At 40.5% G+C, this 19,687-nt stretch overlaps 1 protein-coding gene across 1 annotated transcript in view; it reads right to left on the bottom strand.

Moving 5' to 3' along the window:
- tenm3 (teneurin transmembrane protein 3) overlaps positions 1–19,687 on the bottom strand; it is a 261,242-nt gene that overhangs the window by 180,902 nt on the left and 60,653 nt on the right. The window contains exon 2 of the mRNA XM_083929171.1: positions 10,401–10,589. Within this exon, the coding sequence (XP_083785297.1) occupies positions 10,401–10,581 (181 nt within the window). The 5' untranslated portion in view covers positions 10,582–10,589. The remainder of the gene's footprint in view (positions 1–10,400; positions 10,590–19,687) is intronic.

The raw sequence follows: 19,687 nt of genomic DNA, 5'->3' as shown, positions 1-19,687 counted from the left end.
TTCCAGTCCGTCCCCTGTATGTTCCCCTCTTAAATCCATACACACTCTCACACACACACACACACACACACACACACACACACACACACACACACACACACACACACACACACACACACACACACACACACACACACACACACACACACACACACACACACACACACACACACACACACACACACACACACACACACACTTCTGCTCTTACTACAAGCCTGAGTCAGAAGTTGGAAGTTCCCGATTTCTGATTAAAAGTAAACGTAGCATAACTGTTGCAGACCAACCGCTGTTAGCAGAGTCACTTACATGGCGGTTTGTTAACATCTATGGAGGGAATGTCTCCACAGACACTAAGATATTGGAATACTCAGCAAAAAGGCAACAAGTCATTAGTGGGTCACATGATCAGTCACCGTTGTTTTAACTCACTCTGTGATAGATAGGAACTAAGCAGACAATTAAATAGATGAAAAGTAAAACTTTAAATCGGTCTCATCCATCAGTCGCTCTAAGAATAAGTAGACCTTTACTGAACAGAATGAGGTGTAAAAAACTATATTTACTTAATAGAAAACATTTTCTATAGTGGTGGTGCTATTACCTGCTAATTAGGATCAACTAGCACACGCTTTGAACTTAGAGGAAATGTGATTCATCATTATAGGAACAGAGGTACAAACAAAAAAAAGTCCTTTGTACAATAACCCTGAGTTCTGCTTTCAATACAGTAATTAAGTCAGAGATTTTCCTTTAAAGAGCAACACATCAGAGAGTGTTTACTGTGGACAAGTAATTAATATAATAAGAAATGCTCATCTAAACCATACACACTATTGACAACCGAGACACACTTGTTTGTAATTGCTCTGCTTCCATTAGATGTGTGGTGGCAGGTTTGTTTTGACCTATTTTATTCCTAGCAGTGAGTCCAGACAGACAAGAACAGACTCTCCATACAGACCCTGGGAACAGAGGAGCGTTGGTCGATATGCAGACAAACTAGGCTTGTGCTGAACTCCATACTTCGAGTTGCATCCAGAACATCTACATTTAAAGATGTGAAAATAACATAATCCTACCCTGGCCACGGTTCCATTTATTCTGGCTCAGATAGGACATTTTTACCTCACACATGCAGTCTCAAGATGGTTAAGGCTAAAGCCAGCCTCATACCTACCAATGTGTGTCAGCACATGTGTGTAAATGAGCGTCCTTGGACCCAGTCTGTGGTTATGACCCACCAATCCATACGGCAGAGGCAGAGCCAACATTACCCTGGAGTATGGTATTTATACAGTATATGGGCATAGAAGATAGGAAGATGTATCTGGAAAATATGTATTTGTATTTGATTAGTGAGCAATATTACTTATTCAGCTGCCCTGTCTTGAAACATGCTGTAGCAGATGTGGCATTGTGTTACATGTTTCAGACACATTTTCTTAGGAAACATTAAAAACTTTCCTTCGATTATTTGCAGCATTGATTTCTTAAGGAGAGTAGGGCCCAACCGATTTTTGTGGAAAGCTATTATGGTCCTGCTCCTGACTTGTACGAAAGAGTCGACTTAGTGCTGCTATTATCATTAAAATTATAATCATTATGATTGTATATATTATAATCATCATTATTATTACTATTGTTATTATTATTATTATGATCTTTTTTTACAATTCAAATATTTAGAAATGTTTGAAACTGTGCTCTTTTTTCCTGAGGTCAAATCGACCCTGTACGTAATACATGCTACTGTCCTTCCAAATATTAGAAATAACCCAAAATAGTACTTACAATTAATACACTTTCTTTAAAACACACAGGAATATATCCCTCGTTGAAATGTTTGGGTCAATCGGTAAGATATTTCAAAGATATTACAAATACACATAGAGTACCTGACATAAAAAATTGAGTAAAAACTTAAAGATTTGAGGGAAACAGGAGGGTTAATCAAATAAAATATTTAAGATTATTATACACTTTACATGCTGAGAAAATAAAGAATCAATGAAAAATGAATACCTGAATGAATGAAAGAATGAATATCAAGTTCAGTACCAGTCAACAGCTGACATTTCAATAAAGAATAAATAAAAATGAAATAAATAGTTTTGTGACACCATATCTAAATCACCCCAAGCATCGTGTTGTGCATTATATGTGCTGCATAAAAGGTTTTCATATTGGTGCTTATCAGAAAACATACATACAGATACCCATAGATATGATATGTCTGTGATAGGTCAATATCTCCTGATGATATCGGCTGACTGATATATCAGCCTGGCTCTAATGAAGAATATAAAACTGTTCAATCATATCAGCTCGCTTAGATTATACACTTTTGCCTCAGTCAAAAATCATTAGGGATGACCGTTCTACAGTTTGACCACTTTATGTAAGCACAGAACCTACAGTACCTGGTGAAGCCAAACATTAGCTTCGATCCTCTTCCAAGATTAGCACTCACAGGAGTCGTTGATAATGTGACCAAGCAAAATCCCCAGGACTTTCAAAATGACCCATGAGTCACAATTAAGCCCTGTAAATCTCTGAAAGCAGTGCGGAGCTGAAAAAACAATCAGAGCTTAGCACCAAGGATGAGGACAAAGCAAAACCAAATGAAGAACTTGTACATAAAATATAAAGTGGGTTGAACAATGACAAAAAGGTTGTACTTGTAGTATATCATTTCAAAATATTCTTCCATCTGGGTCTCATGTCATAGTCAGGACAGTCTCACTCACACACACACACACACACACACACACACACACACACACACACACACACACACACACACACACACACACACACACACACACACACACACACACACACACTCACTCACTCCCTTCCCCTCTTTCTCTTTGTCTGCTCTCTCTCCGTCTCTCTGTCTCCTCGTATGGAGTCTGCTACAACATTTTGATTTACTTAAGTGACTCCATTCTGCAATCAGCCTCAGACATGAGCTGTGTGTTTGTGCCTTTCTCCGTGTGTGTGTGTTTGAGGCTTCAATTCTAGCCACCAGCCTCTTGCCTCAGGTTCATTAGTCTGATCAATGATTGACTCTTCTCTTTTTTCTTCTCTTCCATTTTTCTTTCAAATATCTTTTTCTGCAGTTTGACCCCCCCCCTCGCTCTGTCCTTGATCTAAATCTCATTGATTCCTTCTCATGTAAAGAAGGATCCTTTCTTTTTTCCTTCTCTCCATCTTTCCTCCCATCGCCATCATTGATTAGGTGTGGTGTTGAGGAGAAATATGTTTCTCTCTCTCTCTCTCTCTCTCTCTCTCTCTCTCTTTCATTCATTGATTAGTTCTGGTGTTGAGGAGAATTGCCTACTTGGTTCCAAAGTAAAAAGCACTAAGTGTTATGCATGTATCTCGCCACTTTAGTCTGACCTCCCTTTTGCTTTCCGTATAGACGTTGTCAATAAGCCTTGGCGTCATCCCTCCTCTTTGCAAAGAAACGTGTCTGTTTTCTGTTGCTTTTTCCGCTTTAGCTGATAGCCTTGGCGTCTCTGAGGCCTCTAAAGGCTGGACCATGGAGGGTTTTGGCATCTTCTCACTATCATGGAGAGCTGAGGAGTGGCGAGCTATTACACCATCTTTGTTCACTTGTCTTGAAGCAAATGCCCCTACTGCGTTAACAGTCCACGTAACTACAGTAATACTTGCTTTTATTGGAAAAGAGATCTGGTGCAATTTGTCTGTCTTTATCATAGAATTCATCAATATTACTTAAAAAATGAACTGAATCAAACACAACTTTTTAATCTGATCAGAAACTCATAATTATGTCTTTGGATGGACAACTTTATTATATTTTGAAAGGCTCCACATTGTAATGATGGCACTTCTTAAAGGAAGCCACCTGAGATCAAATCAGTTATACTCGCAAATGGTAATGAAATGTTGATTATAATAAGCCACAGTAAAACAGAATAGACAGGAGCATGGCAACATGTGTATGTGTGTGTGTGCATGTGTGTGTGTGTGTGTGTGTGTGGGGGGGTGTATTTATGATTTTGTGGTGCATAAATAATGAGACAAATAACCATTCTCATTCTGAGAGACTGACACTGACAATGACAATTTTGCTCCTCCCAGACAAATTCAGACTGAAATCTGCATCTCTGGTTGTCTATGAGCTTCAGTGATCAACGATCACTTCACAGGTTTGTTTAGGATCCATCTTGGGATTGTTCTGTCAAAGTGAATACAGTTAGTGTCCATCAGACGAACACAGAGGTGGTCTTAGTTTGAGGCTGCAGTGTGAATAAAAAATGACAGAGTCAGAGTCAACCATTGAAGAAAAGGCTCACTGTTCAGCCTGCTTCTAAACAAAGACAAAGAAAGCTGTGCAAGTGTTTGTGTGTGTGTGTGTGTGTGTGACAGAGAGGGACATCTGTCATCAGGAAATATTTGTTTTCCACTACGTCGAGACATCTACATTCAACAATACTGTGCTCTGAAAATCTGCTTAATTCAGACAGCAGCAAACACCTGCATATCTTTCTTTTAGACTCTTAAAGGGATGTATCAGGTAAACTCACTCAATACGCTGCAATGTGCAAGCAGCCATATGTTCTCACTGTCTAATGGTAAATAAAAAGGAATGAATATATGAGCTCCAGTCTGTGATTATCATTAATACATCACAAACGACTTCCACATAACTGACAAACACATAACTATTTTTAGACATAAGGTGCAGATGATATCCATATTAGAATTAATTTTCTGAGGATATTTCTATGTGTAATGATGGTGGGGGCTGCAGGGACCCCCCTGTGGCGGTGCACCCTGCAGCCATGGACCATGAATCCTCTCGGTGTGCGTGGCCCCCAAAGGTAGATTCTCATCTCAGATCTCAGTGCCTAACCTTCCTCTCCTCAGCAACCGCTAGTGTATGTGTGAGCGTGTGTATGTTTTGTGTGGGTGTGTATGTCTGTGTATCTCTCTGTGTATATTTATGGAGGTGGGAGGTTTGGGTTGTCATGGTGTTTCTTTGTTGTTCATGTTTTGTTTTGTTTTTATTTTCTGTGAGGCACTTTGTGTTACTCAAATAAAAAATCTGCCATATAAATAAAGTTGATTTGATTTGATTTGAATAGAACTAGCCATCAGCAGCAGAAATACTGTACCTGCGTTCAACCTATTATCATCAACAGGTTTGTTTATCTTACGCAAAATTATACACAGAAACTCGTAGGATATCTTAACAAATATGACGTTCTATTACAATTACAAAAAAGGTTGTGGTTTGGATTAGTATTTCCTGGACATAAACACTGGTCCCCCAGTAAAAGGCCTGCGGTTTGAGACCCACCCACCACCCTGACCCTCCTCCCTATGATTATTTTAGCATGCTATGTCAACCGATTTCCTTCTTTGCTCTAGACATAATTGCTTCAGTGATAAATATGGATTACATGTGAACAGTGCATTACTTTTCATAGGAATATGTATGCACACACAGTGAATGAGGACAGCCTGACTTCATCTGTTTGTTCCTGGGTGGATTTGGTGGCTTCGTTGTGCTTCCTCACTGCTAGAAACACCACTACCTCACTTGGTTTGGTGATTTTAAGGGTCAATCTGTGCCTGCAATCAATGTCACACATGGCTGTGCCTGACACTATCAGCCACTGACCTGGTCTGACCAGGCAGGCGGCACAAGTAAATACTGTTTTTTCTTGATGTCAAATTGACATTGTGCTGGTTGTTGCTTCTCTCTGAGATACACATACAGACAATGCTGCACACCTGATAAAGCACTGTCAAACTACGTTTACTGCCTTTATTTAATGCCTTGCCTATGGGGTCACACTAAATGTTTTCTTCAAACTTGATGTTCCAGCCCAGTTTATCTTGATAAATTATGTCTTCTTCAGCCACAAATATTACCTGTACATCACTGTTACAATAGTTTATATAAATGGCACTGGTGCGGATTATCTCAAGGGTTTTATGTGCGGTGGCCTCTAATCCAAAACCCATTTTCTATGTAGTACAGCGAAGAAGGAACTACCTTTATGGACTCAAAAAAGGACTGTCTCCAATGCTTCGTAAAAACAGCCAATGAAAATATTTGTTCTAAGGGCAGAGAGTAAAATAAAAGCCTGGATTCTCTGTTTTGTTTTCACTTTCTCAGTTTTTCCCTCAACTGCTCAGCTTCTTCCTCCTGTAAACAGTTTAAAAAAAACTATTTAAAATGAAAAAATTTCTACGGCTTTACGTGCAAGAAAATACAGGCTAAAGGCCTCTCGTTTCCTTCAGTGCTTGACTCACTGGTACAAGGAAAAGAGAGCTGGAGGAAAGGATCCGGAGTGAATAGAAAAAGAAAAAAAGCATGTCTAAAAAGTGCAGGAAGTGGTGAGAGTGATATTTTAGATGTTTGGCTGAACATTGGTTGGTTAGGTCAGGCTGGGACTGCTTTGGGAAAATGGGACCACACACATATCCACAAACACTCACACATGCACAACCTTTTAGCCATTTGGAGACCCTATTTCAGAGCTGTTTCTGATTATGTTTAGATGACAATGTATATATGAGGAGACGTCTGTCTGTCTCTCTATTTCCATCTCTCCACGCAGCTGTCTCTCTTTTTCTCACTCTCCCAAATCTCTTCTCTCTTTATTCTTCTCTTTCATGCCCCCTCTCCTGATGTAGTCTGACTCTAATTGTGGCTGTCTTCATTCCTTTCTTCAAACCATCAAAGTCTGTTTCCTATCAGCTATAAGAGGAGTGATCCAGGGTCATTGGCCAGCCAACATGACTCTGCATCTGGTGCTTGTCAACCACCACAGGCAAACAGGTCTCAGATCAGCACTCTGATTCGAACCAAACTCAGTCCCTGTGGTCCCAGTGGTTCAAACAGCCAGACTAGGGTTTCATCCTCAACTTTTGCAGCCTAACATCTGCCATGTGGAGAGCTTACAGGGGCAGGCCTGATGAAATAAGCTCTTATGTTTGGACTGTGATCAAAAATGGCAGCTGTCTAACCTTGGTGTGTCCACTCTTGAAATGAGAATGAAAAATATGGTGTGCACCCTGCAGTAATCTGGTTGGGGAGTTACTGACCAAAACAAAGTTGCAAGATTTCTAGAGCTACCCCCAAAAAGTCAACCAAGCACTGGTCGACCAGAAAAGCATTGGTCCATTGGTCACAGGAAAAAAAAAAACATATGGAATCGTGTCTTGTCAAAATGAAGTGTCTGGTGGCTGGCCTAAAAGGCTGGAGGGCTTTTAATTTGAAGGGTGAGATACAGGAAGTCGTAACACGTGACCTACCACCTTAAAACATGTAAGCAGCGTTAGCCTAGCTACCTGCCCATGTTCCGGCCTATGGTTCTGAAACATTCAGAATTAGAATCTGAAATAATTTTGGAGTCATTTTCAGGCAGCAGACCTATAGCGCGCAGCTGAGCGAACTTGTAAAATAATGGTTATTAATTATGTTGAATTATGTTATTCAGTCTCTGATGCTATACTTTGGGGGGATATACTCTATATATACAGTATATATATACAGTATCTATATGTGCACGTATTAGTCGACTAATCACTCTTAATGACGATCACTGGTCGACCAAGAAACCCCTTGGTGCCACCTCAGAAGTTTCAGTCTGCCATGAAACAGAGAGAAGAAGAGATGATGACTAAACGGCCAAATTCTAGTTTGTATAATAATTATACTGTTTTACTTTACATTAATAAAGTAATTTCTATAAATTGGCATATGGACACAAATGGACATAAAAATCCACCCAAATGCAGTAAAAGTAATGTTTGATGCTCAAAACAGACACCCTGTGCCCTTACCCCCAACACTTCTTCTTTGTGTTACCCAACTTATTTCCCATCATGAAAACAGCAATCACTACTTAACACCATACTGGCAAAACAGTCTGTCCACAGTATCTCACATCTCCAACCATTAAAACACAAACAAAGCATTTATTATACGAAGACTCATCAGAAAATCAAACTGATAAAACAACTGCAGTTTTTAACTTCATATTTACAGAACCACAGAACTGCTGTCCTCGATTTTTTTTTTTTAAATGGGGTTATCTCGACATCACAAGTTAATCATCTTTATTATCTCCAAAAAAAAAATTACTCTACACGTGGGACTATATACAAATGTATAACGAGATTAACTGGATTATATTCACAAGAAGTATTGTTACCTGTGTCCCTTATAAATCAGAAAGAAAATACCACTAAACTGTGAGGGAAATGTCTTCATTCTTTAATTTTTGGGTAACTAGAAATGTAATGTACTGTTTAATTCCTGACAATGACTGTACATTTGCGTTAAGGACGCTATGACTACATACACTAAATCAAGCATTTTTACAAAATCAATTTCAGTCACGTCAGCTTGATCTGGGCCATCTGAATGTATTTAACATGACAACATTCTTCAACAACATTATGAGTAATAAGAGGAAAATAAATTAGGGCACTTTGACACACGTTTTGAATCCTAGAGGGCACTTTAGCACAGGTTTTGGCTTCCAAGAGGGCACTTTAGCACACGTTTTGGCTTCCAACAGGGCACTTTAGCACGGGTTTTGGCTTCCAAGAGGGCACTTTGACACACGTTTTGAATCCTAGAGGGCACTTTGACACACGTTTTGAATCCTAGAGGGCACTTTAGCACACGTTTTGAATCCTAGAGGGCACTTTAGCACACGTTTTGGCTTCCAAGAGGGCACTTTGACACACGTTTTGAATCCTAGAGGGCATCTTAGCACACGTTTTGGCTTCCAAGAGGGCACTTTAGCACACATTTTGGGTTCCAAAAGGGCACTTTAGCACACGTTTAGGCTCCGAGATGGCACTTTAGCACAGGTTTTGGCTTCCAAGAGGCCACCTTAGCCCAGGTTTTGGCTTCCAAGAGGGCACTTAAGCACAGGTTTTGGCTTCCAAGAGGGCACTTTAACACACGCTTTGGCTTCCAAGAGGGCACTTGTGGCACTTTAGCCACACGTTTTGGCTCCGAGACGGCACTTTAGCACAGGTTTATGCTCCTAGAGGGCACTTTAGCATGTGTTTTTCAACAATTGGGCCACGAGGGGGGGCAACTTCCAGTGCTTCTGAATGAGTCTGTGTGCTGTGCAGTGGGAAGAAGAGTCATAGCCATAACCTTACTGGATGCATTCAAAAGAACTAAAAGGAATATAACAAAGTAAAGTAGACTTGGAAAATAACTAACGAAACATAGCAAGGGCTGTAATAACCCCCAGATTATGGCTCCAGCAGCCAAAATACTGCATGTCTCCTTTTTAACAGCTGTTTCATGTTCAAAATGCCTCACATAAGTTTTTCCAGACCCATTTTCTTTAGAAGCTGATAGATACTAAAAATCAAACAGTTACAATTGTATTTAGCTTTTTTAATTCAGATTGGTGACTTTTCCTTGGACTCCCAAAATGAATTGGTGTCTTGTGTGTTAATATCACTCAGTTCGTCTCTAAGAGTAGATCAAACTTCAGGGTTTTGTGTGATAGTGGACATGAAAGGAAAGGAAGGTTGGAAAGCCGGAAAGTAATACATGTCTGGTAGAAACCGTGACAGAGATGGAGAAATTGATTGGTCTGAAACCCACTGAGGCTGGCTGATAACATGAGGACAACCACAGGCAGCAAACTGGAAGTTATCAGAAGTTCAAACCTCCGTGCTGAACTGCTTGCCAATGAGCAATGTCAACATTTATCATGCAAGCATGCAAAATGAAAAACAGAGCTCATATGGTGGAGTCTGCAATTGAAAAGAAAGAAAGGAAGGGAGGGAAGATAGTGGAGTGGAAGTTTGGATGAATTCAGTTGAGTTAAATGATTTGGTGGATCGTATAACATATCAACTACTGACCTACTCAGTTAATAGCCATTGTCTTCTTTGACTACCTGCCTAGAAATATGGCAACATATGAGCAGGAATACTCAGAGCATGTGAACACATGCAGCCAAGCAGCTCCTGTAGCAGCTGGATATTTGGATTGAGACATAATAGTTCCCAAGACAGGGGAGGAAGTGCAGAAGAATGTGATTTCCCCCCAAAAATCCAATCGCTCTGATCCTCCTTACACATGACAGTTAAATCCAAACGCAGACAGATAATAATATCCAGTCGTCTACAAATGACTAGGATTTGACCGATGTGGGTTTAGTAGACAAATATTCTTTGGATAAAGCTGTTGAAAGATTATTCTCTGTATAAGTGTTCATCAATCTTGATTACTATTAAAATATGATCCAATATAAATGCTATACAGCAATTTTCGTCAGTGTTTACAAAAGGGAAAGATCAACCCAATAAATCAACCAAAACAAAGTAGTCTGTAAAAAGGCTGTTAGCGGAGCAAAGTAAAGTCCCTTTACCATGAGTTACAGGTAAGTACAATCTGGCTGCATACTCCTCTTCATCCTCTTCCTCCTCCTCCTCCTCCTCTTCCTCTGAGTCTGGCTCAGCCACGTCGCCTAACAACAGGTTGCCATGTGGATTGGCTGATTGTAGATGTGATTGGTCAATGATAGATGATGGACAGGAGGGGGAGGGCATTGGAGAACCTATGAACACAACCAAAAAGAAAAAAAAAGGAATGATGCATTTGAATAATGAATAAAAGTAGCAATAACAACAATAACAAAAAAAAGTGAGCAATGAAGCATGGTGATGTCTGCTGATGGTGTGAGCACAAATGGTGGCATGAGACTGATAGAGTTACAGGAACTGAAGGTAAGCCCCTCAGTTAGAAATGCCTAGAGCATGGACACTTCAAGCTGCTGCCATAAACCTGCATGAACATCCCTCTGTAGCTTTTTGGCTGCTGTGCCTGAGGGACGCCCTGCAGTCTTTCACCTATCCATCCTCCCTGTCCCTCCTCATCCCTCTCCCATTTCAAGGACAGAGTTGGATCAGCTTATTTCATCCATTGTCAGAAAATTGAATGGTTGTTGTCAGCTGCTTATCACTGCCATAGATATGGAGCACTATGGCCCTACTCTACTGTAAATATTAGATGGCTCAGAGTATGTCCACACGGTTGAAAAGGACCTCTCTTTTTTCCTGTCGTTCTTAAAAAGTTTTCCGTCCACACAGCCTTGACTCAAGAAATATCTGCATCCACAGGAAACCAGTGAAACCTACTATAAACGCTGGAGTTCACATGCCAGGCCTGGGTGTGGCGCTGTAACTGCCACAGAAATACACCAACAACGGAGAAGAAGAAACGCTGTGGAGAATACAAACACCAAAGAGTTTCTCTTCAAATCTGGAGACTTCCCATATCCTCCTCCATCCTAGAGAGAAATGTGTCACTGTTGCACTGTCAAAACACACCAACACACAAACACACAGGACTTTCATCCGGGAAAAAACTTCGCTCACATCCCCTGTGAAACCAAAAGTCAACGATGACTTTTTAAGTAAACCTTCTTACATAATTACATAAAATAATGATTTCAACCTAAAACACACTATTTTCCTAACCTAACCAAGTACTGTTGCTGCCTTACCCTAACCACAGAAAGATGGTTTTGATAGTCAGTCCAGTCCATTGCAGTCCAGTGTGTGTGTGTGTGTGTGTGTGTGTGTGTGTGTGTGTGTGTGTGTGTGTGTTTAGCCCAGCCAGATAACTGTCCAGCCTTGCATTCCATTTAAATGTGCTGGTCCAAAAGAGCGTAATTAGTTGTTGGGAAAAAAAACACATTTCATCAACAGCACTTGACACGGTGGCTGGCTTTACAGATAAAAATGTGATATGTCTCTTTCTAAATCTCTTGATCTCTCACATTTGCAAAGCACGAAGAAAGAAATTGAAACACAAAATCGATGCAAGGTTATTTGCTGGAAAATAATTGCAATCTTGTTTGGCTGAGCCTTTAAAGAGATGCTGAGAATGCAACACACAGCTCAGTCTAATTCTCTCTAGAACACACTGTTGTATAAAGAAAATAGTCAAGGCATCACACACTCTATTGCTTTCACGTTCATGAGTGGAGAAATACAAACAGTGAAGCCGTTTCAAACACGCAGCCCTGTCCCTTCCAGCTATCTCCTGTATGTCCCATCCTGACATTCATTTGGGCTTTGGCAGGTTCAGGGTAAAAGCACAGCAGCTTGATGCAAACACATCCAAAATAACATGACACCAGTCTCTGTTTAATTATTCACGAGAACGCGTTTTCTTCTTCTTCTTTCACTCAGACAGAAAATCACATTTTCTATTAAATACCCAGCCCCCACTATATCTCTAGAGTGGTGATGGAAAAAAGAAAAAGCCCAGCGGTGTTTGCTGGGGAAACAGGAACAACATAGGATTAGTGCATCTGTGCAATATTAAACAGCAGATACAGTCCACTGGCTTGAATACATGCTTTGTGAATTTATAACTGGATGTCTATGGGAAGCCCTTCACCTGGATCAATCCTCATGGGACATTTAAACCAGTTTCCAAACAAGTACGCCTGAGTTTGCTTTATTGTCATCATCAAAATGCTTGATTTCCTTGGGCACTTTTACCATTCTGTGATCGTCAAAAGACTGCTTTGAGAGTCTTTTTCACCCTGACAACAATTTATTTCTGAAGCAAATAATAAATAGTTCATCATTTTGTTACACAGCCAACTTAATTTAACATTTGAAATAATCAGTATTTCCCTCATGCCTGTGAAATAATAACAAGGAGCAGCTTGGCAAATATAAAATATATATAAGCAGCTCAACAATGACAAATATAGTTCATAGTTTTGTTTTTTCAAAAAACTTAATCATTTCCTAAAGCAGCTAGACTTCTTGTTTTTAGCAAACATTCAATCAGGAGGCAACAGTGCATTTGTTGGGGACTATCTTCAGTGGTGGAATAATCCACATTTGGCAGGAAAATAAAGTACAGTGAGTCTGAACACGGTGTTTGTTGACAATAATGTAATATATAAAACATATATATCAGAGTTGCTAGTATGGTGAATGGACATAAAGTATGAGACAGTACAATGCCTTCATCTGCCTGCTCCTCAATATTTGCAAACATTATATTTAATAGAAAATTAAATAGAGTCATATTTTTCTGTCACTAAGGGGTTCCAGAATGGCATGTAGAAGAAATTCTCGTCACTGAAACTAAAAACAGATTCCAGCCGAGTAGCTTGGAGTAAATTAATTACTATATGCTTTGGTCCAAAACAAAACAAAACAAAGCAAAGGAAAGCAAAAGGCATCTGCCAGCCAAGGGTTCCCACACTGAGGAGTCCCATATTTAGTCTTTCAAGGTCTCAGCCAGGGTGCAGTCTCTGCTAGTGCCAAGACCAGATACATTGGGATCTCAGTTTCCACATGCTCATACAGCACATGAGACAATCACCGCAGTGTGTAGTTTGCCTGTGTGTGTGTGTGTGTGTGTGTGTGTGTGTGTGTGTGTGTGTGTCAGAGAGCAGGTAATAAAATCATCATTTGCTGGTTTGTTCCTACAGAGAGTGGTGGTGTTTGTTGTGCCAAAGGGTTTGGATTCAGATTAAACACTAGTTTACTCTCAGTAGTCCAAGTCAGCCAATACTGCCTGAAGGACACACACACACACACACACACACACACACACACACACACACACACACACACACACACACACACACACACACACACACACACACACACACACACACACACACACACAAACACACACACATACACAAACACTGCAGTGCAGAGTACACATGCATATGAATGCAACATTAGGGCTTCAAAACGGAACCATACAAAACTAAGTGCTCACTGCACAAACCACACTCTGGGTTTCACTTGTGAGCTGCTTTTTTGGTTCAATCAGGGAACAAAAGTTGTAGGTTGGTGCATGCAGGATACTCTGTCCCTTTCCCCTAATGGAAACGAACAGACAAGAATACAGTGTGGAGATCAGTGTACAAGTGGAGGAAAACTGAAACGTTTGAGGAGGCACCATTGTCAGGCTTAAATAGGCTGAGTGACACTTCTGCTTTTGAAAACAAAAATTGTTTATTTTCATTATCTTCAACTCATCATATTCATCACCATCAAATCTCTGGATGGAAGAAAACCATTATTTTTGCAAATGCTGAAATACAGAGAGAATATTGGAAAGGGTTATGTTGTTCCTCCCCTCTAATGTGCAAAACAAATTGGAAGAGAGAGTCAAAGCATCGTAGAATAAGATAAATTGAAGCATTACACAAAGGAGTGAAAGAGGGAAGGAAAAAGTGGAGGGGCCTTGAGTTGAATGTGCTCTGTGGAGGTTTCTTATACACAAACTAAAGTTATATGTACAAAAAGTACCTTTTAAGTCTGACAAATGAATTGAAAGCCTTTACTTCCTCATTTAAAAAAAACAACAACGATTGTCAGAAAAAGCTTTAAACCTTCAGTGTTCATTTGTCAGCAGTCTTCCTCCCTGCCACATTACCAGGACCTCACCAACACCGGTAGATCTGCGGGATAGGGTGAAATGTGTTCTAAGTTGTTGCTTCATTGCACTTTAAGTGTGCACAACGCCAAAGGGTATCTTTAAGTCATTGACTATGAATGATAATAAACTTGATTTGCATCCGGCCCTGGAACTTTATTGTCATCTCCCTCTACTTTTGACTCTCCAATACATTAATAAAACACCCAAATCAATGAAAAAAGAGAGAGAGAATACATGAGGAAGCAGCTCTTTAGTAGCATTTGTAGTAACAGAAGAAGGAAATTCTTAGTAGGATGATAAAAAACAAGTGCAGTCATTAGAGTGCAGCTCTCTGCCAGGTGTACCTCCCTCTCTTTTTATAGTTTCACAGGGGACACCAACACCATTCTCCTGGATGAAAGTCCTGTCCAGCCATGCACCCCGTGTCTCCCTTCTTCCTCACAAAGAGTCAAATCTCACTCAGTTGCCAGCCTGGTCTCACTAAAAGGCGTGTGAATGACACGCTATTTCTCTCAAGCCATCTCGCGTATAATTACAACGCATGTCATGTTTTTTGCGTGTCATTTCACGCCATGTAGACTCAATTGACTTGTATAGTGCAGAGATGGCGTTGTCATTTCACGCACAAATGTCATTGAGGGAAAACCCACGTGTTCGTATTTCTCCGCTACTTTTCCGGAGAAATACGAAGTGGTGGAGCTTTCTGTCAGAGGGTTGTTTTTAAATCAATATTTCATGTGAAGGATGGCTGAAATAACGGGCGTAAAATGCCCTAACCCTAACCCTAACCCTTACCCTAACCCTGACCCTAACCCTAACCCTAACCCTGGGGAACTACGGGCGTTAAATGACACGCGAAAAGCTTAATATGCGTAGACATGCACGCAAAAAGTCATGAAAAGTGGCGTGCTATTTATACGCCCTCCCATGAGACCACGTTGCAGTTGCCCATCCTGGCTCTGTTAGGCCGTTGACGTGGATTTGCCACGCCTGAAAAAAAAGATATTTATATATACAAGATTTTTTCCCCTCGCTTGCTGCGTGTACATCCCGGCTGCTGTAGCAGCTCTAAAGTCAAGGAGCGGCAAACCTAACAAAACCTGGGGTTTCATTATCTGTATGGTGCCTAGCTTTACTGGATCATGGTTAACCAGGTACAGAATTAATCTGCAGATAGTCTGCTTCAAAATTATGTGTCCTGTAACAGGTAAGTTAATGCTAGTTTTCAGCCCAGCTGACTGCTGGAAATGTCTTTTAGTGAAGCACTTGTTGATCACTTGCGGCCCTTAGCGGCTGGTTAACAGGAGGAATCAGCAGTCAATGACGGTACAAAATAGTCAATAAAATATTTTTAGTTTTTAAGTTGTGAAGAACCGCAACCAATGAGCGGTTCTTTCACCATGCAGTCAGGAAGGTACACACAAATATTAGACTGATGGTTCAGTAGTAGCTGCAGACAGACAGACATACACACACACGCACACATACACGCACACACACACACACATACACACGGTGTATCTGTTGTTACTTTCCTTTTTCCAGGCAGGAGAGAGGGTATCAGAGAGTAGTATTCGCAAAGATAATGGTTAAATTAAAAAAAAAAGGCAATGCAATCATGGTAACACGACTGCATTATATACAGCTTAATAACATCACCACAAATGACTTGAAACTGCTGATCAGAGAGTTACCTGTCACTGTGGTTTGGGGCTGGGTGTAGGCAGGCTGTTCTGGTCTTTGTGAACATGGTGACAGCTACTGGGGTGGGACTTCCAGACATTACATTGTGCACCCCTACTGTACATCTCATAGATGCAGTCACTGGCAGTTTGCCAAATAAAACAGAAAATTATGCTATTTAATTTAGATATTTTATTAAGATTTATTTAAAGCACATACTGGTTGGACAACTACCAACACACCTTCTCCATAGAAAAAAAAAAACATAAACAAGAGCTAAAATATCTCTAATATATTCCCACATACACACTCAAAGGCTGGGACAGATAGGCTGCTCTTCACTGAGAATGGGACCTGGCATTGAAGGCAATTATAGCCTTACAGAGAAGGCGCCCAGCAGCACTACAGGGAAAAGATGGGGAAAGCTTGTTTTAATGGCTGCAGAAACAGGAGCACAGAGCTGTTTACTACTCTGCTCCACTTGTGAGGTGGGGATCAGATACAGGACCGCAATGCTAAACCAGCTCATGCTCTATTGCTGTACTAAAACAGTTTCAGTTACCGCGTTCTGAAGTCCCGTGTGCAGTATGGCAGTTATGTCAGAACACAAGTGTCCAGTCTGAGCGGAGTGCGTAAATGATGTGCTCTGCATACACACTCACAGAGCTTCATGAGTGGCCAGACAACTACGACTTTGTATATGTATGTGTGAACACAGCTTTAGCCTGCCCTTAGCATTCTGGATAAGATTTCCATCTCTGCTGCTCTGCAAATCTTTAGTCTCTGTCCACAAACAATTTTGTCTGGTGAACTTGTGCTGTGTTCATTGTGCTCTTAGAAATGTGTTTTTTTCAGAACTGTTTACCAGCATAACTAGCATTGTAAAAACATGATCAGTTAGTTTACAAAACTTGGTTCAGGCTTTGATATTCATCCATATCAGTGAATCATGCAGAAAGTAGTCCCCTATACTGGGAGAAAAGTTTACATGAAGACCCTTATAAATGATGATTTACTAATATAACAGTTCAGTAAAATGATGATTTACTAATATAACAGTTCAGTATGGCCCACATTTCCCCCCGAGCATCCACCTGTGGGTTGATATTCTCTGCTCTTTCCTGCTCTCTCAGTCTCTGTCAATCTCCATATTAAAGGCACGCTGGTAGAATGCATTGTTACCGGGATTACAGAGGGAGGAAGGGAGGGAGAAAAAGACTGAAACATTGCTTTTAGGCCAAAAGAAAAACCTCACCTACTTTAACTCTAAAGGCCTTTACAAACCGGGGCCGTAACAAAAAAAGAAAACGAAGATGCAAAATGCTTGCTTTCGAACATCCATACTGGTGATGTGCTCGGCCTGCCAGATCAGCTCACCAGTTACGAAGTCTAGGGCTTTTATTGAAAAAAAAAACACATGCCGCTTTATCGCAGCATAATATTTGCGCTCTGCGTGACAGTACTCATGACAAAAACAACAGTTTAAAAAAAATATACTGACATTAATTAAGGAATTAATCACACGAGAAAAACGCACCCAATGTGAAAAGGCCTTAATTCATGGAATTCTGTGTATGTGTGTGTATTAAATGGGTCACGGGCAGATCCTGTGATTGTCAAAGGTCCGACGCAGCTGTCCGCTCTGCTCTGTGGGGACGCGGTGTTAAGCTTGCCTATGATTGCCTGGGAGCTTGTTGTTGTGGCTCAAGACAATATTCTTTTAAGGCTCTGATCAATGGAGTAAAAATAACTTTGCAATGAAATACTCAGTCTGTCAAATGGCGAGGTGCCCCCTGGCATCTCCCCACAGTGCCGAGGTAATGCTGCATTCACATCATGAGGGAATTACCGGCAGACCAGCTTGGAAGTGTTCTAGTGTCTGAACTGAAGCATCCAAGACTGTAGATATGAAATGTTGAGGAGGCCCTGATGCTCCTGCTCTGCTTTTTTTTACACTTCGCACACATGGATGTAATTATGATACAATTTCACTTCATTCTGAAAGGCAAGAAAAACACTGGAATAATATGAGGTGATTGGTGATCAGGCTTTCATTAAATGCAACCTGAGATGTTTTGTCACGGGAATGTTTTGCATGCAGTATTTCCTATCCCAAGGAGATTCTCTCCCTTCTCCCCTCTCTTCACTTCTGACTGTTCCGGGGGAGAGATGCTTCTCCCAAACAGCCACCGAGACAGAATACGGAGATTTGGCAACAGGTATTGATTTACACGACAAGTTCTCTGGCCCATATGACCACATCATTTGTTCCTACCCTGTGATACGACAAATGTACTTCCTAATTTGACCCCAAACACTGGCATCAGATCGACACATCCTCATAAGTGGTGTCAAGCTTCCTTTATAATCTCGTTCAAATTGCATAGCTAATTTTTTTAATAGTTAAATTAGATTACGTTTTTTTGCTCAAATTTGGCTTATGATTAATACTAATAATGAAAGTTCTACGTTCTGTCCACTAGGGAACACAACGTTCATTCAAACTTGCCAGGATCAGAGTAATTAGGGTGTGCCCTTAGGGTGCTTGTTGCCAAGTGATATTTCATTCAAACCTTGCATATTCTGCGGATTACAGTATCTTTATGTGACAATTTTCCATTTTTTGATGAAAATCATAAAGCAGCTACTGATCTCCGGTGGAGACATCATGTTCTGCCGTTTCTGACAGTGAGATTGGGATTCAGAAAACTGCTACTGTTCATCAGACAAGACAAAAGCGTTTGTTCATCATGTAGAAGCATTAGATTTGCTAATGTAAGCCAACACATTTATAAAGAAAATAATGATATATACACATTTGAATAGTAATTTCAGCATTTAATTAACATTAACACAAAATAAATATTTTGACATAATTAATTAAATGAAGTAAGTGTTGACTTTTGGTTTCACAGGGGACACAGAGGCATGCGAGGAGATGTTTTAAGTAGGGGGGCTGCCAACTGAATGTATGAATGAATGACTGAGTGACGTCATCATATTTTTTCTGCTTAGTGGCTGCCAAATGCTACACGCAAATAAAACACTAATAAGTTGTGGCTGCGTAGGATTGTTTCTGACTTGTTTAATTCCAACATATCTAAAAGCAAAACCATTATTGACAAAGACAGATGTAATTATTTCCAACATGCACAACACATTTTTTTCCACCAAAAACTTCTGTTTCAATCCGCATTTGTTGGTGTTCAGCATTTCAAAAAAAGACATTGACACATTGTTTTTAAAAACTTTCCACACACAAAGAGAGGCATGCATGCACCTAACAAGGCGGTCTAGCAGCAGCACCATACGGATCCCCATTTCACACCGCCATGGCACTGCTCTCACACCTAGTGCAGCCGCTGTTGCAGCCGCTCTGCGAGCAGTTGGCGTAGTACGTGTTTAATGCAACCTCTGAACACACATGTTCACAGGAAGTGAAGATGGTGTTATCAGTACCGGTTACAAATGGGATTGAATAACCTTAGTTACAGTAGATCGTCCTCAGTGTTATAATCTGACAACCTGACAGACGGCCTCAGATCT

Source organism: Echiichthys vipera (assembly GCF_963691815.1).
Source record: "Echiichthys vipera genome assembly, chromosome: 2".
Classification (NCBI taxonomy): domain Eukaryota; kingdom Metazoa; phylum Chordata; class Actinopteri; order Perciformes; family Trachinidae; genus Echiichthys; species Echiichthys vipera.
The sequence above is the reverse complement of the archived record's forward strand: the minus strand, read 5'-3'. Positions and strand labels throughout refer to the sequence as shown.